General features: G+C 38.4%; 2 protein-coding genes and 1 pseudogene across 11 annotated transcripts in view; 2 read left to right on the forward strand and 1 right to left on the reverse strand.

Annotated features, from left to right (window-relative positions):
- MIGA1 (mitoguardin 1) overlaps nucleotides 1–8090 on the forward strand; it is a 75838-nt gene extending 67748 nt beyond the window's left edge. For all 3 annotated transcript variants that reach the window (XM_037148125.2, XM_053655517.1, XM_037148126.2), the window contains 3 exons: nucleotides 143–196; nucleotides 1854–1970; nucleotides 4064–8090. In XM_037148125.2, coding sequence (XP_037004020.1) covers nucleotides 143–196; nucleotides 1854–1970; nucleotides 4064–4282 — 390 coding nt within the window. In that variant the 3' untranslated portion in view covers nucleotides 4283–8090. The remainder of the gene's footprint in view (nucleotides 1–142; nucleotides 197–1853; nucleotides 1971–4063) is intronic.
- Nucleotides 8091–8770: 680 nt separating this feature from the next.
- LOC128625872 (60S ribosomal protein L12-like) lies at nucleotides 8771–9275 on the reverse strand (annotated as a pseudogene).
- Nucleotides 9276–13892: 4617 nt separating this feature from the next.
- NEXN (nexilin F-actin binding protein) overlaps nucleotides 13893–20351 on the forward strand; it is a 42819-nt gene continuing 36360 nt past the window's right edge. For 4 of the 8 annotated variants that reach the window (XM_037148158.2, XM_037148161.2, XM_037148159.2 and 1 more), the window contains exon 1: nucleotides 13894–14116. The gene's annotated coding sequence lies outside the window, so the exon portion shown is untranslated. Of the gene's footprint in view, nucleotides 14117–14225; nucleotides 14515–14579; nucleotides 14893–20351 lie in introns of those variants that run through there. The other 4 variants (XM_037148157.2, XM_037148160.2, XM_053655585.1 and 1 more) reach the window with 3 other exon arrangements.

Genomic DNA, 20351 nt, shown 5'->3' on the forward strand with positions numbered 1-20351 from the left:
GGCCTTGTTCTTCTTAGTAGTTAATATTTTGAACATTAGACCCATCAACTTTGAATTTCTAATAAAAATGAGTCTTTTCTAAATGGAAAGTTTATACAGTTATAAATTTAAGTCTTGCTTTTTCTCCTCTGCATATATTTAGGCTGTGGCTTCAAGTTGTTGGTCGGTGCTGAAGCAGAAAAGGCAGCAGATGAAGGTAAAATACTGTGGACTTCTTCGTTAAGTAATTTGAGTGAGGCTCCTGTGAAAGAAACACCTGCGTCAGTTCTCAAGCAGGAACGGCAGGTCATAAAGACTGTCCCTGAAGCTAGAGGAGTGACTTATTGGTACATGGTTGGCTTCTCCTTTTTTGAATTCTCTCTCTCTTTTCCTTAACATTCTGTAGAGTTTAGCATAGCAAGTCTTGAGGCATGTGTGGGTTTTCTACTAAGTGGGAGAGGGTTTAGAGTTGGAAACAGCCCTAAGAGGGTTTTGATTTTCGTTTTGATTTTAGACAGTTGTTTAATATAGTGGTTTGTACTTTGTGTAATCCAAGTAAGAAATAATGATTTGATTCTTTGGTTCACAGGCCCAAGCTCAGTCCACTGAGCTACACCAGCCAAGGCTGGTTTGATTCTAATAGCTCTTTTATTCAAATGAGAGGCTGTACAAAAGGAAGACTCAAAATTTATATCCTGCCTCCATGTTGTATATCCTTTAGCTCGTCTCACCCACTACGTCTCTTACCTTTCATTCCCATGGTCAGTGGCATGGATTCTGTAGTGAGACTGCCTGGTTTCAAATGCCACTTACTAGCCATGACCTCTAGTAAGTTGCCTAACCTCCTCACCAGAATTATTCCTTGGTGAAGCATGTCTCTTCTACTTCAGCCTGTGCTAACTCCTTACCTGTTTGAACTCCTAATACAGTTAGAGTCTGTATAAGGTTTAGAATTTTAATTTGCAGAATATCTCCTGTACTAGAATAATAACGTCAGTGCATCCCTGATAACTTTTTGGCTTTCACTGACTAGCTATGGGTGATTTAGGACCAGTTATTTAATCCCTCTGAAGTATCACTTCTTACATATTAAAATGTTGATATGACCTACTTTTTCAGGAACGTTTTATTAAATTAAATAAACTCTAGCACATTATCTGGAGTATAATGAGTACTCCTTAAATGGCGATTGCTGCTGTAATAATTTCTTAAATTGAGGTTTAGGAGATATCTTAGCACCTGTAAAATATAAATTTTTTTCCCTCCAAGAAAAAAAAATCTTAAGGCATAGTTATCCCCAGTTGATACTGTATGACAAGTCCCACAGGATCTTATTTAACCAGGGACATTCAGAAAGTTATTGATAAACTAGAGAGTTTCCTAAATCACAACTGTATGTATTACTATTTCACAAGAAGAGGCAATAACACAAATGTTTCAATAATATCTCATTTCTTAACTAAAAGGATTCTAATGAGCACAGTTTTATACTTAATCATAGCTGAAACCATGGTGGTCTCACTAATCCTAAAAATTTTGCTGCTAAGGAACACTGTGCCATTCTCATTTTTGCTCAGTTATGACACTGATATGATTGCTTTTTTATGAAGTATATTTATAAAGTGAAAATGCCTTTAAGAAATAATGTTTCTCAGCATATTGGACACTATTGGCTAGGTTACGAAATTACAGAAAACATTCTGTAACTAAAGCTACTTGTAAGTTTATTAACTTTCTTACTAGACTGGTACATCATTGACCCTGGTCTTCCCTCGTAAGGATCTGGTCACATGATGGGCAGCAATTTAAGTTCCTAAAGAGAAAACACATTCAAAAAGGTAAAAATAACTCGATTTTCCTTTACCTCCCAACAGATTCCAGATGGATTTTTTGCCCATTTTTATGCCATCTGTGAGCATATCAGCCCTGTCCTGGCCTGGGGCTTTTTGGGTCCTAGGAATTCGCTCTATGATTTATGTTGCTTCTTTAAGGTATGTCCAATAATTGAATCATCTTTTTTCTTTTCTTTTTTTTTTAAAGATTGTATTTATTTATTTTTAGAGAGAGGGCAAGGGAGACAGGAAAGAAACATCAGTGTGTGGTTGCCCCCCATGTGGCTCCCACTGGGGACCTGGCCTGCAACCCAGGCATGTGCCCTGACTGGGAATCGAACTGGTGACCCTTTCGTTCACAGCCTGCATTCAGTCCACTGAGCTACACCAGCCAGGGCATGAATCACCTCTTTTTTCTAAATCAAAAAGCCAGTAAGGTGTTATTCTGTTTTGTTTTGTGTGTTTGTAGAAGAAAGAATGGTCTTTAAAGGTAAAGTTATAAAAGTGACCTAAACTCAGTGTTTAAATGCATCTTGATCCGTATTATGTAGACATGGTGCTTTACCCTGGAATAGATACAAGTCCATCACCTTTCAATTCCCCCTGTGACGGATGCATGTTCTTGGACGGGGTTGTGATGTTCCAGTGAAATTGTTGTAGATAGTTTGTTCTTCATGCCTAGATGCTTTTGAAATGTATGAAATAAATATTTGTCTGTATTGCTCATGTGGCAATTTAGAAATAAGTTCTGGTTCAAGGCAGTATGAATGATAGAATCCCAGTTGTGAGAAATAACATGAGAGCCTGACATTGTAGCCCAATGTCAGCAGTTCAAGTTTGCCAAAACACATGTTATATAGGTCATTGCAGAGTTTTCTGCTCGGCATAGTGCCAGGAAAAGCCTCACTCTTTTAATAGCCTTGAGTTCAGGCAGAGTTTCAAGGAGTAAATAAAAAAGTAAATAGAAGCAAGTATGAATTTGAAAGTTGTTACGTTTGAAAGTTTGGATGTTTCATTATACCTTTCATTAAAAAATAAATTTTATGTGCTGTTAATGCAGCACTTATGTACATAATTTAGAAAATATTTATTTTACTATCATTCAAAACTCATTATTTTTTGACTAGTTTACTTAACCTCCCAAATATAAGTTAAAGTATGCATTTAGTGGGGAAAATTTGGACTGGGGATTAAGTCTGTCATTAACACACAATCTGACTGGCAAATCCTGTTCTGTCCTCCTGCATCTGTAAAACGAGGGAGCTTGGTGGGTTGATTGTTAATGACCTTCCAGGTACAAAGTCCAGTGGGTCTAAGAGGCATGTCTTCTTAGTACTTTTTAACACTTGATTTCTCTAGGACAGAAATTAAATATCCCTGTTTTTTCCTCTAAGTTACTTTTATTTTCATGGTGGCATAACAGCCTGAGACTCGATACAACCTGCTTAAAATGAATTGGGGGCATAAGTATTAATGTACTAAAATGAATAGTCTTCGTTTTTTCACTGATTTGGGACCTGAAATTATTTTTCATGTATCTTAAGTTTTTTATATACAAAAAACCATACACTTAAAACTTGTAAGTCATAGTTATTGGAAATGGTTTACTGTTCTGTCCTAAAGTAGTACCGCTGCTCATAGGTAACATTGAAAACTTCAGTTATTGGGAAAGGAATAATACCAGCCCCTTATCTTTATATAGCGTTTTAAGGTTTTCAGGCATTTTCTATAGATATTTTTTTATTACAACATCATCCCTGAGAAGTAAAAAAGGACGAGAAGTAAAACGGGACAAGAAATGTTGCCCCTTATTTTACAGAAGAAGAAAATGAGACTCCAAAGAGATTTAATCACTTCTTCAATGCCCCCTTTCCAGTGAGATGGGAAGCTAGCACTGCCACCCTGGCCAGGGGTACCTCAGCTGGTTACAATGAGTCCCCATATGCCAAGGTTGCAGGTTCCATCCCCGGTCGGGGCACATACAAGAATCGAGATCAACCAATGTAGGCATAATTAAGTGGAACAACAAATCCATCTCTCCATCTCTCTCCTTTCCCTTCTCCTTCTCCCCCTTTCTCCCTTTCTTCTCTTTAAAATCAATAAATACATTTAAAATAATTTTTAAAAAGAAATAGGACTGGAACTTGGGCCTTCTGACTCCTAATTTAATGCATGTTACAACATTAGTAACTATTTAGACTTAATATAATTTTGATATAGTAAGTGCCAGTTGTTTTGTGTTTATTTTCCAGAATCAGGTTCTTTTCTTTCTCAAAGACATATTTGACTTCGAGAAAGTACGCTATTCCAGTATAGAGACTTTGGCCGAAGACCTCATGCAGTTACTTATTCGCCGCACTGAACTTTTAATGGCCTATCTTGGAGCTGATGCCCTGAGGCACGCAAGTGGCTGTACAAGTAGTCACGGTCATGTCTTGTCCAGTGGCCTAGTGGAAGCCAAAGTGCAATAAGTGTCATGAAAATCAGACAATTTGAATATGTCGTGAACTGTTTGAAGGTAACTATTGATTCTGTAACATTACACAGAACCGGTGGCTATGGACTCAGGGAGGGAAAACAGTCTAGTAAAGAGTGAGTGACCGCACTGTACTTACACAGAAGTTCTGTCATCGAATCCCTGTGTAGTGTATCCAAAGCAGCTTTTTGTAGTCTTTAGGTAATAATTGAAGTTGTGAAATGTTGCATATTTTACAGAAATATTGCTTGAATTGAAGTCAGTACTTGGGAGTTAATTGATTTGTCGTCTTGAAGCTATCTGGAGTATCCACTATCATTCTCAAAAGCTCTGTTTCGATGCTTTGCACCTTGAAATGAAACACTTTAGCTAAGACCTATGTGGCACACACATACAAGAATGCATTACTCCTAGTGCTGACAAGCTTAACTTTGCCTGAAAATGTATTTTTAATCGTCAAGTTATTCATTTGTTTAATCACGTTTAGACAGTAGTGGTGTTTAATATGTACTGCTTACATTATTACTTGTATATTTGCTTATGAATTTGAATCAGATAAATTGTAATGGTTGAGTATTGTTATAAAACATTTAAATGAATTGACACTGAGATGTTTACAGGTTGTAAGATCATATTAGATTTACTATTTCCAAAATATATTACTGTTGGTCCTATAAGTTAGAATAGAGACACGAAAGAAATTTCTTTTATCTTTTTATAGATTAGAGCATTTTCCTGTTAAATGAATATTGATTAAAAGATAAGTTATTAACTATGACAGACAATTAAAATATTTTCTGTGTAGTTTTTAGACAATCTCCCAACATCTGAAGTTATTAATCTTAGTAAGATGATTTCTCCCTATTCCTGCAAAACTGGTTTTTAGTTATTCTCACAGAAAACTTAGTACATTTTGTCATATTATGTCCATATTTTTAAAATATTCATACTTTCAATCTAAGCGAGGTTTTAAAGAAGGGGTTTTCCCCCATGAATGAAGAACAAAGTACTTTCATTGACTTTATGGGGGTGACACTGGTCCGTGGGGTCACCAAAGTGTCAAGTGCAGATTTCCGTGGTCCATGCTCTGTGTGCTGCACTGTGTCCCCACCCCCAGTCAGACCATTTCTGTCACCGCACATTTGGCCCCCTCTCATCATCTCCTAAGCCCCCACCCCCTTTGCTCTGGTAACCAGCATGCTGCTGTCTGTCTGTGTCAGTTTTATACCCCATGCGTGAGTGAAATCATATGGTCCTCAGCTTTTTCTCAGTGACTTATTTCACTTAGCAAAACATTCTCAAGGTCCATCCCTGTTGTTGCAAATGGCCACATTTCCTCTTTTCTTATGACCGAGTAATATTCCTTAGAATATATGTGCCATATCTTCTTTATCCAGTCTTTCATCAAAGAACACTGAGATGAATTATTTTTAATGGTATGGAAGTATATTTCATGTCCTTTATGATAAATATATGAACAGATGGGTTGTTCATATAAGTAAGGCTCTTTAGAGTATATTAGATACTTTCAGAATTGTATTAATTTTCTGTCTAAATCATATACTACTTACTAGGAGTGGCTGATGCAGTATGTCAATGTATTGGATTTGTTGATTTTGTTTTTAAAGTGGGCTTTATTCATTTTAGGAGTAAGTTACCTAGAAGGATTTAAATATATTTTTAAAATGCATTTTTAGATTTAAGTGTCTAGTTTCTAATTAATGAAAAGTAGTGAGGGGGTGTAATTTTTTTTTAAGGTTTTAAATATATATATGCCACATTTAGGTAACAGTAGTTACAAAATATGAGATTCAACACCTTCATGCTGTTTGCATGTACTGTGTTCCATACCGTACAGGTTATAGCACTAAGTAATAAGACATATTGGTCTCATAATTTTTGAGCATATAGTTCTTTGACTTTTCTTATATACATTCTTAATTTAAGAATTGGCTATTTATAATGCTTTTTATTGATGGAGGAATATCATTAAAAGTATCAAAGCTAAAAATTCCATTATGTAATGTTCTAGTTTTTAACTTATACCTTGTATTTTTAGCTTCTTATTGAAGTACCACTGGCCTTGAATGAGTCACACACATACACACTTACGTACACACACACATTCCCGTTATCCTGAAGGCAAGACAGTTATTGTTTATATTAATTTTCCTGTTTGGTAGGGGCTAAATATTTTAAACTGTGGTGTTATAAACAAAGCTATAAGTAAACTTAATGACTCTTTTATTTGAGGAAGATACTGTTTGAAATCTGTTTTGAAGAATTGCACTATTTAATAATGCTGCTACTATGTAAAATAACTGAAGAATTTATTTCATCAGGTAAGATGAATGGCTTTCCAGAAGGTGTTTCTCTTTTTTCTTTTTTATTTCACCTTAAAAAAAAGTTGGCCATATTCAAGAGGTTGGTTTGTCTAATTAAGAGCTTGAGTTTGATTAGTTTCTGGTCAGTTCAGTAGCTACTACTTGGGGAAGTCCTTTCTTTGTGGCCTTTAACGAAAGAGTCAAGAGTGACCAAATAGAATTTCAGGGTAATAAGTATAGGGGAAAAAACTTCTCTATTGTAAGAGAAGAAATGACTTTTTTAAAAGAAATATCTCTTTAAAATATTTTTGACCACAGAAGACCACTTAAGACATATATACCAATTGCAATTTTCCTTGAAATGGGGTTAAACAGTTAATGTTTTAAAAATAAAAGAAAATGACTTAAACTAGTTTAAAATCTTTTAGGTTAAAACCCTGTTTAACATTTATTCATGGTAGTATTATCAGAAAATTGCCATTGCCACATGAGTCCTACTATCCACTTCTATATGTAAATTTTAAGAGGGCCCTGAATTAGTTCTGAGAAAATGGACTTTTTTTCCATTTCTGTTTTCTGGGAGAAAAAAGATGAGTGTTCAGGTGATTTATATTTGGCTTTTTTTTTTCTATTTTGGTTTCTCTAAATTTTTAACTAAAAGTCTAGTTATTTCTTCTCTAAGACTTACGATGTTTATTAAATATCAAAATGAGATTATCTTTTTAAAAAGAAGTCAGGTTTTTTATTCTGTTATAGTCAGCTCCAAAGAACTTTCTCTCCTATATTCTGTGTTTGCATCCATTTACTATGATTATATTATTTGTTGAATTAATTGACTTTACAAAAATATTTACAAACTTTTTCTTGCCTTAAAGATGTAACATTTTGTACTTAAATGATTAGCTAAGGAATGATTATTTGCATTACAAAAGAATGCTTTATCTCCTTTAAACATATGAAATAGGAATGCCAAAGTAACATTTAATATACTTCTCTGTGACCTTTCATAATCAGAAGTTTTAAATTATGTTTGTAACATAATTTGCTTGTATTTTAATGTGAACACATTATGGAATTATTTGGAATATACACTTCAACGTATTTTACAAATTAGGCTGAATTCAAAATTTTGGTTATTTGCTTGTATTAATCTAATTTAGAAATATCTCTGTATGTGAGACTTAGGAATTTGTATAATCTATGATTAATGGAAATAAGGGCATCCTGGGCTTTGTTCCTAATGATTATATTGTGTTATGTTTTGCTTAGTTCAAGAACAACCATGTATTAGCTTTACTTGGCTGATATCATCAGTAAATGTATCTATTTCCTAAATGTAAGGACTGTACCAACTAGTTTATGTAAAAGTGAAACACTACAGTAGCAAAAAAAAAACAAACAGCACTGGCTCTTTATCCAAAATAAGCACTATAACATGGATGTAGTTCTACTACTGCCAAATAAAAAAGTGATGGTGTATCTTGCTGGTGTATTTTGTATTTCATACAATGCTTATGCAAGGGCATACTTGTACTGGCAGTCTCCATGAAAGACTCACGTACGAGCATAGAAAACGCAGACAACTGCAGAAGAATTGAAATCAAGTGTAAATGTTTTCTTTGTGTACCAACTGGGAGAAGAGACAGTTTTATAATGAATGAAGTCAAAATACTTGCATTTTAATAATTTAAAATGTTTTGATTAATAATGCCATGAAACACAACATGAATTTATCCTATTGGTGTACATGCATCCATCCCTGTTCAGACATCGCCCTTTCCCACTGCTGCTTGGTTAGTATTCAGACACATTTAGTCAACGAGAGCGATGCTTCCCGGATAGCACTGTGGATGCCTGATGATGAGAAGGGTTTATCTTGACATCAAAAAGTACTCTTGATTTGGGGCTTTTAATAAAAAGGTGTATTTTAGGATAATTAAATATGTACAGTATAGAAAATGTATATAATTATATTTTAAGCTATTAAATGTATAATTTAATAAGCAAACCATACAAATATGAGTGGAATCTCTTCCTTGCTAGTCTGTAGGGTTGGAGATAGACTGAGAAACCAGATCTGAATCTCAATCTCATTCCTGTTTTCTTTATTTTTTTAATTGTTAAGTGACCCTTAATTGAAATATTTTCCTTTGTAGTTCCTAACTAGCTGAGCACTCCACGGCACTGCTGTTGATGTCATCTATGACGTCGTGAGGGTGGCAGCCATCGACGTTGCAGCCCACAGACGGGGCGTCCCCAGGATCTCTTTAATGGCTCCAGAGAGTTCTTTAACGCCTAGCCAGAGATGGTTAGGCGATGCCGACGATCTCATCAAAAGTGATATTTCCACTGTGCTTGATGTTTTTTTGCTCCTTTCTGTCTTGTGGTGGTTCTTTGAGGGCTTTGATGATCAGTGCAGAGGCAGAAGCCACTAATTCAATCTGGGCCTGTCTGTTCTGAGGTCAGTTTCACTGTGGTCCTCAGACCTTTCCATTCACCAGTTGCTTTGATGATGTCGTTAGCAGCCTTTTTTGGAGACAAGCCCAGGGGGCCGATCTTGGGGGTCAGGGTGGATGTGGCACCGACTTCCCTGCCCGTACACCTCAGGTAAATGACTTTGATCTCGTTGGGGTCGAACTTCGGGGGCATGGTGGAGGCAGCTGGTGTTGGATGAACCCGGATTTGGGACAACCAAGAAAGTTGCACCTTCGCCTCCTCCGAGCCAAAAGTCATCCCTGTTTTCTTTGTCACCTGCCACACTGTTCTCTCATGCCCCCCTCTTTGATTCCACCACATGAACTTCATGTTTTGCACTTTAAACATCTCTCTCTGCTCCTGGCTGGTATGGCTTAGCAGGTTGAATGCTGGCTTGGCCTGCAAACCGAAAGGTCACTGGTTTGATTCCCAGTCAGGGCACATGCCTGGGTTGAGGGCCAGATCCTTGGTTGAGGGTGTGTGAGAGGCAACCAATAGATGTTTCTCTTCTGCTCTTTCTCCCTCCCTTTCCTTTTCTTTCTTTATTCAAAGAAAATAAATAAAACCTTTGTTAAAAAATAAACCTCTCTGTATGCTCAAAATACTTCAATACAAGCATCTCAGTGTCCTATTACAATATTTGTAGGACTTTGCAGGAAATCTTTATAAACTCACTCAGTTTATCCACCGTCATTCTTACTGTTCTTATATGTCACTTTTTTTACTCCTATTTCTGACATAGTGTTTATTTCTATGCCCTGTATTCTGTGATACTTCCCCTGCCACTTCACCTTTAATCTCTTTCTCTCCTGTGCTACTGACATCTTTGATCAGGCTGCACAGTTCCTTTGCTGAGGTTCTTTTTTGTTTGTTTTTTTCCTACACCTACCCAGTCAGAACCCTTAGTTATCCTTCATCTTTTGGGTAGGAAAGGACTGATTTCAGCACAGGAAAAAAAAAAGCAAACTTTTCTTCTATGACACTTTTTATTTTTTACTTAAAAGGCACAGCAAAGCAGCTGATACATCAAACACCACTCAGTGTTTTGCTTTTAACTGTCTCTTATGTGTGCCGCAAAAACCTTTCACACTGAACATTTATATATAGGAAATATATATATGGACTTCTATAATTTGCTGTGTTTGAAATAATACTTGAATATAGAGGAGCATGTTGACATTTGAAAGCACTTGAAATATATGAATTCCAAGACTTTGCTAATTCTTTTATTTAGTATCAGTCTGTGAGAGAAAAGGCCCAGGGACTTTAAACAGGACTGAGAGCTTCATATGATAGAAGATAAATAAAAAAATAGGTTAAAGCAGGTGTATTTGTTATCTATTGATGCATAACAAATTATCCCCAAATTTAGCAGCTGAAGCAACAAATACACCTTTTTATTAAAACACTTCTTATGCAGTTTCTGAGGGTTGGAGATCCAGGAATGGCTGGTTTGGGTGGGTCTAGCTTAGGGTTTCTCCTGAGATTGAGTCGTCCGAAGGTTTGACTAGGGCTGGAGAATTGACTTCCCAGCTTTGCTTACTCACGTGACTGTTGTCAGGTAACTTTAAGTTGTTGCCAAATGAGCCTCTTAACATAATGCCTGAGTATCTTTAAAATGTGGTGGCTGCCCTGGCCAGGTGTCTCAGTTGATTGGAGTACCGTCCTGTACACCAAAAGTTTGCTGTGTTTGATCCCCAGTTGGGCACATATAGGAGGCAACCGATTCATGTTTCTCCCCCACATTGATGTTTCTTTCATAAATCAATAAATATCCTGGGGTGAGGATAAATAAATAATAAACAAAAGATGGCAGCTGGTTTTCCCCAGAGTGAATAACCCAAGAGAGATCAAGGCAAAAGACACAGTATCTTTTATAACCTAGCTTTGGCAGTGACATACCATCTCTTGTGCCTGATTCTATTAGTCACACAGACCAACCCTGACACATTGTGAGAGGAGATTACACAAGGGTTGAATACGAGGAGGCAAAATCCTTTGGGTCATCTTGGTGGCTGGATACCACAGCAGGGAATCATAATGAATTGTATACATAGGTAGTGTAGACATTTTAATTTTAAATGAATAAATGTACATTCTTTGGCTGATCTTTTGATGTAAGGTCAAGGTCTTTACTTGGAATATGGATCCATTTGATATTCTGAAACATCTTTGTTGCAGAAATTACATGTGTAAATCATCATCTATGATTTCCAATTTCCCTTTCAAAGGAGAAAAAAATTTACTTGAAAGGAATAAATGCCAATTCCCCTTGATTTTTATAATTTTGTACCCTGTCTTTTAAATTTGTGTTCCCCACACCTAGTTTGATGGCAGGTTTTGTAAACTATTTGCTTTTATCATCCATTTTCAGAGCATTCAACTTACCTTTTAGAAAAAACCAACTCTCTTAGCTTTCATATTTTTTGTAACATTTACTTGATGCAATTTCAATGAGCTGCACCTTATATAATCAAGTTTGAGAACAAACCCAACTGATTCATGATAAATATGTAAGGAATGTTGATACAAATTGGTAGATCTTGGATTTCTAATAGTGGTCTGAAACTTAGTGTGTTTAGAACTGCACTCCTGACCACACCCACCTCAACCTCCTCTTTCCAATCTTCCTCAGCCCAATAAATGACGTCATCCTTCCAGATCCTCAGACCAAAAACTTTTCTGCACACCTCATGTTCAGTGGTACCAACTTCCTACTAGTTCTACTTTTGAAAAGATGTACCGAGAAAAAAAAAGTGCCTAGCATTTCTTAACTATCTTAACAGCTACCACCTTAATCCAATCTCTCATTACCTGTCATCTTGATTATTTTGAAAGCCTCTTAATTGGCCTCCCTGCTTCATTTAGTGTACTTGTAACACATCAGCCAGAGTGAGCATGATAAGAATGTCAGATCACGCCACTACCTTGTTCAAAATCCACCAATGGCCACCCATCTTACTCAGAGCAGAAAGGGTCCTCCACAGGCCCCTCCCTCCTCGCTCCACTTCCTATTACATCACCCTCTGCCTACTCAGCTCCATGCACACAAGCCACCTTGCTCTTCCTAGAACAAGTCAGATAGGCTCCTCCTTGGGGCCTTCGTACCTCTCTCTGGACTGTGCCTCCCCCAGATATCTCCTGATATTTACGTAGTTCACTGCCCCACTGTCCTCAAGACTTTTATTCATATGAGACTTCCCTTACTATTCTACTTGAAAGTACAAAATCCACCCACCCCATTCCCAGCAGTCCCTGTTTTGGTCTTATCCATATCTCATATCACTAAGTGCTGCATAATTTTGTTTATTTGCTTATTATCGCCTGTCCTCTTCCACCAGAATGTATGTTCCATGATGGCAGGGCTCTTTATTTGTTATGTCAGCACTGAGTCCTCCGTACCTAGAATTGAGTATTTGTTGAATGAATGATGAATTGATGGGAGAAGAAGTAGGCTTTGCGTGTTGTGGGTAGCTGCCAGTTTTATAGTTAGAGGTGAGAGCTTTGTTTAATTTGGTGAATCTGGTGAGAGGAAATCAGTTAAGAGGGCTTCTAATCATTTAAATCATAAAAATAAATATGTAATTGTAAATCGATAAGTGTAAAGGAGAAAGGGTGGAATGACTTTATAACAGAGCACAGATACAGACTGAGGTGAAAGGCCTCTCTGAGAACGCAACACTTACAGAGACAGCCAAAGCTTGTGTTGAAGTTTGGTAGGTGAAGAGTGGAGGAAAGAGGATTTCATGCAGAGGGAACAGCCTGTGCCACGGTCTTGAGCCAGAATGACCATGTAAAGTTCCATGAACTGAAGGTCAAGGGGGTGTTGAAGGGCGCAAGGGGGTGAGGGAGACCATTCAGGCCACCCATCACTATATTAGACTAAGCTTAAATCGCTGTTTTAATTACAATTCGAGGACTTTCGTTGAAGAAGGAATGGCTTACACAAAAGAATTTTCTAGTGAATGGGAATGGGGTGGAGAAGGAAAGTTATAGTTAAGAACAGTTTTTTTTTTCAGCATCCCTGCAATATAACCTGAGCACTATTGTCTGCTTGGCACTGGAAATTGGACATGGTTGTCCCTGGTTTATCTGCGTGGATGCTAGTTCAATTTTTAAACTACTTAGTTTGTTTATATTCATTTTCTGCATGGAGTGAACAATTGATATGTCCCACCAGAATAATGCCCTCTCTGGATGAGCGTTTCAGGTTTTCATACTGACAACCTATTGTCAGGGTATAATTGACAGGCTTGTGGTCCAGGTTGAAATGTTCTGTGGGTGCTAAGATTTCCAGATGCCTTTTGTGTTCAGTTAAAGAAAGGTGGAAAATTATAAAATTATTTCCTTTTATTCCTCCTCCCCGTCTCCCTCCTCCTCTTCTTCCACGTTTCTCTATGGACCACTCTCTTTGGATTAAAGACCCTTACCAAGAAAATGTGAGCAATGGGCAGATAAGCTGATCCCAGACCACTGCCCTACATTCTCAGCAGGAAGAGAAAAGTTGGAGAGGTCAGTCGACGCTTAGAAACCTCGGCTGGTGGAGTAGCCGAGAGAAGGGGGCCCCAGGGCAAACCGGCTGTGGGTAGCTGGGAGCCAGTTCAGCCTATTTATCAATTCCTTTCCAGAATCTCCCCTTTCCCACAGAGGAAAACCTAGAGCCCTGAGACTGGCAGGGTCTAGCAGAAAGTTAGCAGCCACCGCCCCGCTCGCCTGCCTGCCTTCTCAACTCTCCACCCCTCTCCCAGCGATACGGCGGAGGTGGGGGTGGGGGGGTTGGCGGGGACTGGCCTTGTGTTTGGAACAGCTGCAGCCGGCGCTGGGCCCGCCTGGAATGCGGGAACAGGCTGCGCACCAGGACTTTTATGGAAACTTGCTGCTGGAGACAGCGGCGGCGACAGCCAGAGGGCTCCCAGCGGCTGGAGCAGCAGAGGCGGAGGCGCCCAGACCCCTGCCCACAGCCAGGCGTAGGACGCGCACAGCCTCTCCACGCGCCACGAGGGCATTCGCTTGTCGAGGGCTCCAAGAGGGTGAGAAGAGTCGCGGGGGGAGCATGGGGAGGGGGGTGGCGGAGGTGTCGGGTCTCCCAGCGCTGGTGGGGGCTGCAGGGAGATATTCCCCACCACGGCTCGCGGCCCGCCTCCCCGTTGCACGCGAGCGGTGCGACCTCGCACACCGACCTCTCTCCGGCTGTGGCTACGCGCAGGACCGCGGCCTCGGCGGATGGCAGAGCTGGGTTGGCCTCGCAGTCTCCGCGTCAACTGGCCTCGGGCTCTGGTGGCGATTTCCTTGCCCCGCTGCCCTGTTTCAGCTCCGCTTGAGCCCTGTCCATTGAGTTTGGGGTGCTTTTTCCACTCCTGCAGGGGAAGAGTCCTCCGTGAGCGGAGTGGGTGCTAGTACTTGAGTTCTACACTGGGGGTCCAGGCAGGTAAATTCAGTGTCGTCCTCACCACGTGCCCCGGGCACGGTCCGGGTCTCGGCCAGCTGTGCCTGTAATTTTTAATAGAAATTATTTCATATCCATCGCTGTTGAGGCTGGGCAGTGAAATGTGATTTGATAGCCTATCACCCACCCCCTCTTTCCGAACGATTCTTTCGCGATTCTCTCCGAGGTGGGATGTTGAGGGTGTGCTGGTGGAACTGGAAGTTGGAGTGGATCGTGTAGTTACTTCTTGAAACCTCCGTTGTCTCTCTTTTTGAAAACGCCAAGCCATTCCAACTGTGTAAACTGTAAAATGCTCTACAAATGCTAAAGATGTATTATTGTTGTCATTTAAATACTGTTGTAAAGAAAATAAGTTGAGAGGTGAGTTGATTATTGCAGTGGCTTCGATATCTTTATTTTATATTTGTTAAATGTCCGTAACTAGAACGGGGAGGGGGTTGGGGGAGAGAGAGAACAAGGTAAAAATAGCATAAGGCTATGTCCTGACAAAATGTCTGTCCTTGGGAAAGAGGCAGGTAGAGAAAAGCAGTAATTCATTTATAAGAAAGAAATTAGATCCATGAGCAAAGCAATGGAAGCATCATTCATCAGCTAAATTTTGTTAATGAATTCATGTAACAGGCCCATTGGCCTGAGAGTCACAGCATAACTATGTGTTGGGTAGTGTGTTTAAATAAGGTTAAGTATTTATATCATCTTAGTCACCCAACATTGACTGAACCACACTTATTTTCCCCCCTAATCCCTTCACAGGTTAAATTGCTGCCTTAAAAAAACACTCAGAATACATATAAGTCTCTGAAATATTTTTGAGTTTTGAAGGATGGTAAGATGGAAAAAGGCATAATCAATCAAATTTAGGGACAGGGTTTTTTTTGGAGGAAGCATATTTAGTATAAATGAACTTTGATTATTTTATGTAGTTATTTCAGATTTTTCCTCACAGATATTAATTGGGTCCCTCATTTTTCGAGACATTTTATATTTGACTGGAACAATTTGAAGAAAAGTATGTACAATTCTGTAATTTATCTGCAACAACCCCCTTAAAGAGGTCTGAGCAGAAGCCACAAAAGAATTGTTTAAATCCAATTTCCATTCATACAGCATTGATATAATTCAGTTTTAATAGAAGATTCACACATTCAGATCCATTTAAAATCAAAATGTGGTGAATAGTAATTTTTCCTGCTCACCTTACAATGGAATCTGTGCCATTTTAAAAAATCTGATATGTAAGACTGATCATTGTCAAAATGTATGTCACCTTGAGGTGACTATATTTAGTATCGGCAAAGGAATGCAATATCTAGGTTTTTGAACAGTATTTTTCCCCTGAAATTACACTTAAAGTATTTAGGTTAGGGTTTCATTTATGAACAAAATGACAACTGAATATGTGTGTGTATGTACATATATATGATTAATTGGGGAATTCGTTCCTTAGAAACCAAGTGGATGGGAATGACATACTTCATGTAGAAAAAATGTCAAATGTGCTGTTATCTTTGAGATAGAAAACAATGCAGTAAATGTAGAAAAGTATGTAACAGATGGGTGACATAGAAAAGATTTCACAAAGGAGAGGACTCAGTACATTTAATAGTATGTAGGCTGTACACACACACACACACACACACACACACACAAATCTTGGTAGCCTGTCATTTCAAGGGAAAAGGATCTACAATATTCTTAACAATTTCAGATATTTCTGTTGTTATTTAATCAATCTGTGATCTACATCACCTGTGTAGTTTCTTTCATACTCTCTTCTGCTTTTATAATTGCAAAATTATATACTATATATACTTGGAATTGCTGTATTTTCTTTTTCTATTTAAATATTCAGGGCATAGTTTGGTTTGACTTGAAGTACTATACTTTCTATGCTCCGGAATGGGTGGATCTGTACCCAGAAATTTAACTAAAATATTTAAGTTTTAGTCAAATTCGTTTTTCATTATAACTACAACCATACTGTCTGCATGCTCATGAACAATGGAAGGGGAGTGTCTCAAAATCTGACACACCTACTGTTACTATTTTGATATATTGCCCTCTTTTCCCTACGACTATGATTTTTTTTCTTGCATCCCCATATGTGAAAGCATCTGATGCAATATCTTTCATCTAGTAACTGTTCAATAGCTGGTTCTTTTGCTTTCCCTCCCACTCCCCATTTTTTTCCTCGTTATCTCTTCCTTTTTGCTGTCAGACTACAAGGCAGACTGGGGCTCCCAGGTCATGTTCTGAGGTTGGTGGAATTTGATTTCCACCTTCTTTCCCGTGTGTGCCTCTTTTCCATCCTTTTCTCCTCTTTGACTGTGCCTCCCTCTTTCTGGCCAAAATTGGCCTCTCCTTTGTCTTCATTTTCTTAGTGCTGCCTGTTTATTTAGATCGGGGCCACAAATTGGCAGTCCAAAAGCCACTTTCAGCCATAGATGTGCTTAAAAATTGGTACATTTTATATTAAAATATGGACTCCCAGCCCCTCTTGAAAAATTGGAAGAGCTTGGCAAAACGAGGTCCACATTTCCGCATAGAAACAATTCCCTGGAACTAAGCAGTGCTTGGGTGCTCGAGCACACACTCTCCTTTTCACATAGCCCCCAGCATTCCCTGCTTTACCAGTACACCTGTAGCCATCACTCGTTACATTACCTGTCAGTTCCACCACATGATATTAACTTGCATTACCTGATCCTAGACACTTGAGTATGAGGTCCCTGGTCTAAGTGTTAGGGCAAGTCTGAAGTTATGATAGGATGGAAAGTCTGCTGGAGTTGGCATTAGGAATCTGGACTTTAAATGTTGTAGATATATTTAGGTTAGCAACCCTTCTCTTAAAACGATGTGATCATAGGGGTGGGAAGAAGTTGGCATTTATTGACACTAATTGCTAGGGTCAATTTGAGTTGGAAAAGACCATGTATCGTTAACTAAAACAAAATATTTTAACTGGTGGGATTTCAGAAGGCTTGGAGGAGATATTTTTGGGAAAGAAATCTTTCGTAGAAACTCTTAAATAACCCTACTCCTTCCCATCCTAGAAGTGTTTTTTTTTATCTTTATTGTACTTTTTTCCATTACCATTTATTTATTTTTTTAAAAAATTATTTATTTATTTGTAGAGAGAAGGGAAGGGAAGGAGAAAGAGGGAGAGAAACATCAATGTGTGGTTGCCTCTCACGTAACCCCCATGGGGGATCTGGCCTGGAACCCAGGCATGTGCCCTGACTGGGAATCGACTGGCAAGCCCTTGGTTCCCAGCCCATGATCAGTCCACTGAGCTGCACCAGCCAGGGCCCATTACCATTTAGTCCTCTCTTATGCCTGGAAGTGTTTAGGAGAGTTTCAAAACTGGCCATAAGGGTGTTAGCTACCCATCTGCCTCCCCACCGCACCCATCCCCACCCTTGTCCTTCACTGGACAGCCATCCTCCACTTGCAGAGAGAGTGAGGAGGTGCAGGCCCCTTCACAGGCTACCATAGCCGTTTGCTTGGGAAGCCAACTTCTGAAGCCCCAACTTCTGGTTTTTTATGATGTCTAGTTTGATGTAAATTCCATTTTTTCTTTTCTATTATTTCATTCATTCATTCATTCATTCATTAATGTAAACTTGTCATAGGCCCTCCTATTGGAGATATCAATCATAAGTTTTATTTGGGTTGATTTTGGATCGGACAGTTGTCCTGTTATTTTTTGTCAGCCATCCACTCACTCAAGTATGAACTGAGTTTGTACTTACTGTGTCCTAGTTGCTGTGTGGGACACTGAGGACAAAGAACGGAGTAGAGCACAGTTTTGATCTTTCAGGGGCTCATAGCATGGTGAATGCCCTTTGAAAAATATCACATACACTCACTCATATGAATGGAAAGTATTATATATTATTAATACAGAACACTGTCAAGGCAGGTTGAAAGCAAGATTCTTGGTTATCAATAATGAATTACGTATCGGTAAGGAAAAAACTGTCACTATGTCAAGTAGGTAAAACTAGGATTTAATTTCATATTTTGAATTGTGATGAGGTTTATGGTAGGTTTTATAATATAATTTTATTTATTTATTTATTTATTTATTTTTTTAAGATTTTTATTTATTTATCTTTAGAGGGGAAAGGAAGGAGAGAGGGAGAGAACTGGCCTGCAACCCAGGCATGTGCCCTGACTGGGAATCGAACCGTGGTTGCTTGGTTCCCAGGCCCGCGCTCAATCCACTGAGCTACACCAGCCAGGGCATAATATAATTTTAAAAGTATAAGTTTTAGCCCTGGCTGGTGTAGCTCAGTGGATTAAGCACGGGCTTGCAAACCAGACAATCGCGGTTCGATTCCCAGTCAGGGCACATGCCTGGGTTGCAGGCCAGTTCCCTGCAGGCCAATTCCCAGCAGGGGACGCATGAAAGGCAACCATACATTGATGTTTCTCTCCCTCTCTCCTTCCCTTCCTCTCTAAAGATAAATAAATAAAATCTTTTTAAAAAAAGTATAAGTTTATACCTTTATTACTTAAATTTAATAGTTACATTATATTTAAGTTTGTATTTCTTATTCAAGTGAAAATGATAAAAAGTCAGGCTTTCATTTTGTGAAGCTCAAAACAATGTTGTTATTTGTTCCTAAGACTATAAAGAGGTAGGTTTTAGTAGTTACTCATAGTTAGGTGTTCTGTCTGAAACCTTAAAGTCGAAACAAGTCATGGATGTGATGTAGATTTAAAGCTGTCACTGTCTTGACAATTCTATTCCCTTTGAGAAAGCAAATAATACATTGTGAACACAGTGAAACTGTTATTGTAAATTACAGAGCTGTGATTTAAAATTCTTCCTGCTTTATTTGCTCTTGAAATGTTTGAATTGCATATTAAGAATCAAAGAAAATGAATTCTGATCATTTAGAGGTCTAACATAGGTTCCTTGAAATTCTATAACAAGAACACCAGCATACATACATAATTTTAATGTTTTTTAATTTTTTCCTTTTTCTTTTTTTTTTTTTACTTTTTCAACTCTTTTTTACTCTTGCTCAAGTACATTTGTCTCCATTTCCCCCCAACCACTCTCCCTACCCGAGCCATTCCCACCTCCTACCCTTGATCCTGCCCCACTTTGGTTTCAGCATACATATCTTTACATAGATCTCTTGTACCTAATATTATAGTCTGTTATGGAATTTACATGTTGTCTCACAGCTTGAACTTCATACTTTAATACTCAACCTGGAAATTATTTTATTACAGCCTAAAAGTATACTGTATTGTTGAAACATTTTATCAGACCACTAGGTCATTTTCAAAAACTTTTTAGCCTGTCTCACTAATTGCTGTGCTGGTTTATAGTAATTAGTATTACTGTTGGAGATTTTATATATATACATATATACACACATACATTTATTGTTTCATGTACTTAAATTAGGTAAAAATGGAGAATAACAGGGGAAAAATGAGTAGTTGACTAAGTCAGGAAACCCAGAGTCTAGTCCCCTGTCCTGCTGTGCAGCCTACAGCCTTGGATAAGTTCGTGAGTCTCTCTGTGGCTTCCCATTCTTTCATTTGAAAAATGAAATGATTGGACTAAGTGATCTTTAAGGTCTTAGATAATGAGCTCTAAAAATACATGTTTCTTAATCCAGGTATAACCAGACCCCAAATATAATTCCAACAGGTAGTAAAACATGTTCAAAACTGAACTCATTTTCTGATCCCTCATATATACTTTTAAATTTAATCTCAATTAACAGTAGTCCTGTCCACCCATTTGCTTAAACTAAAAACCTTGAATTAATTCCTTATAGCACTTCTGCCCTCCC

The sequence above is a fragment of the Artibeus jamaicensis genome, unplaced genomic scaffold, assembly GCF_021234435.1.
Source record: "Artibeus jamaicensis isolate MK-2021 breed Jamaican fruit bat unplaced genomic scaffold, CSHL_Jam_final scaffold_1019, whole genome shotgun sequence".
In the NCBI taxonomy this organism is placed as follows: Eukaryota; Metazoa; Chordata; class Mammalia; order Chiroptera; family Phyllostomidae; genus Artibeus; species Artibeus jamaicensis.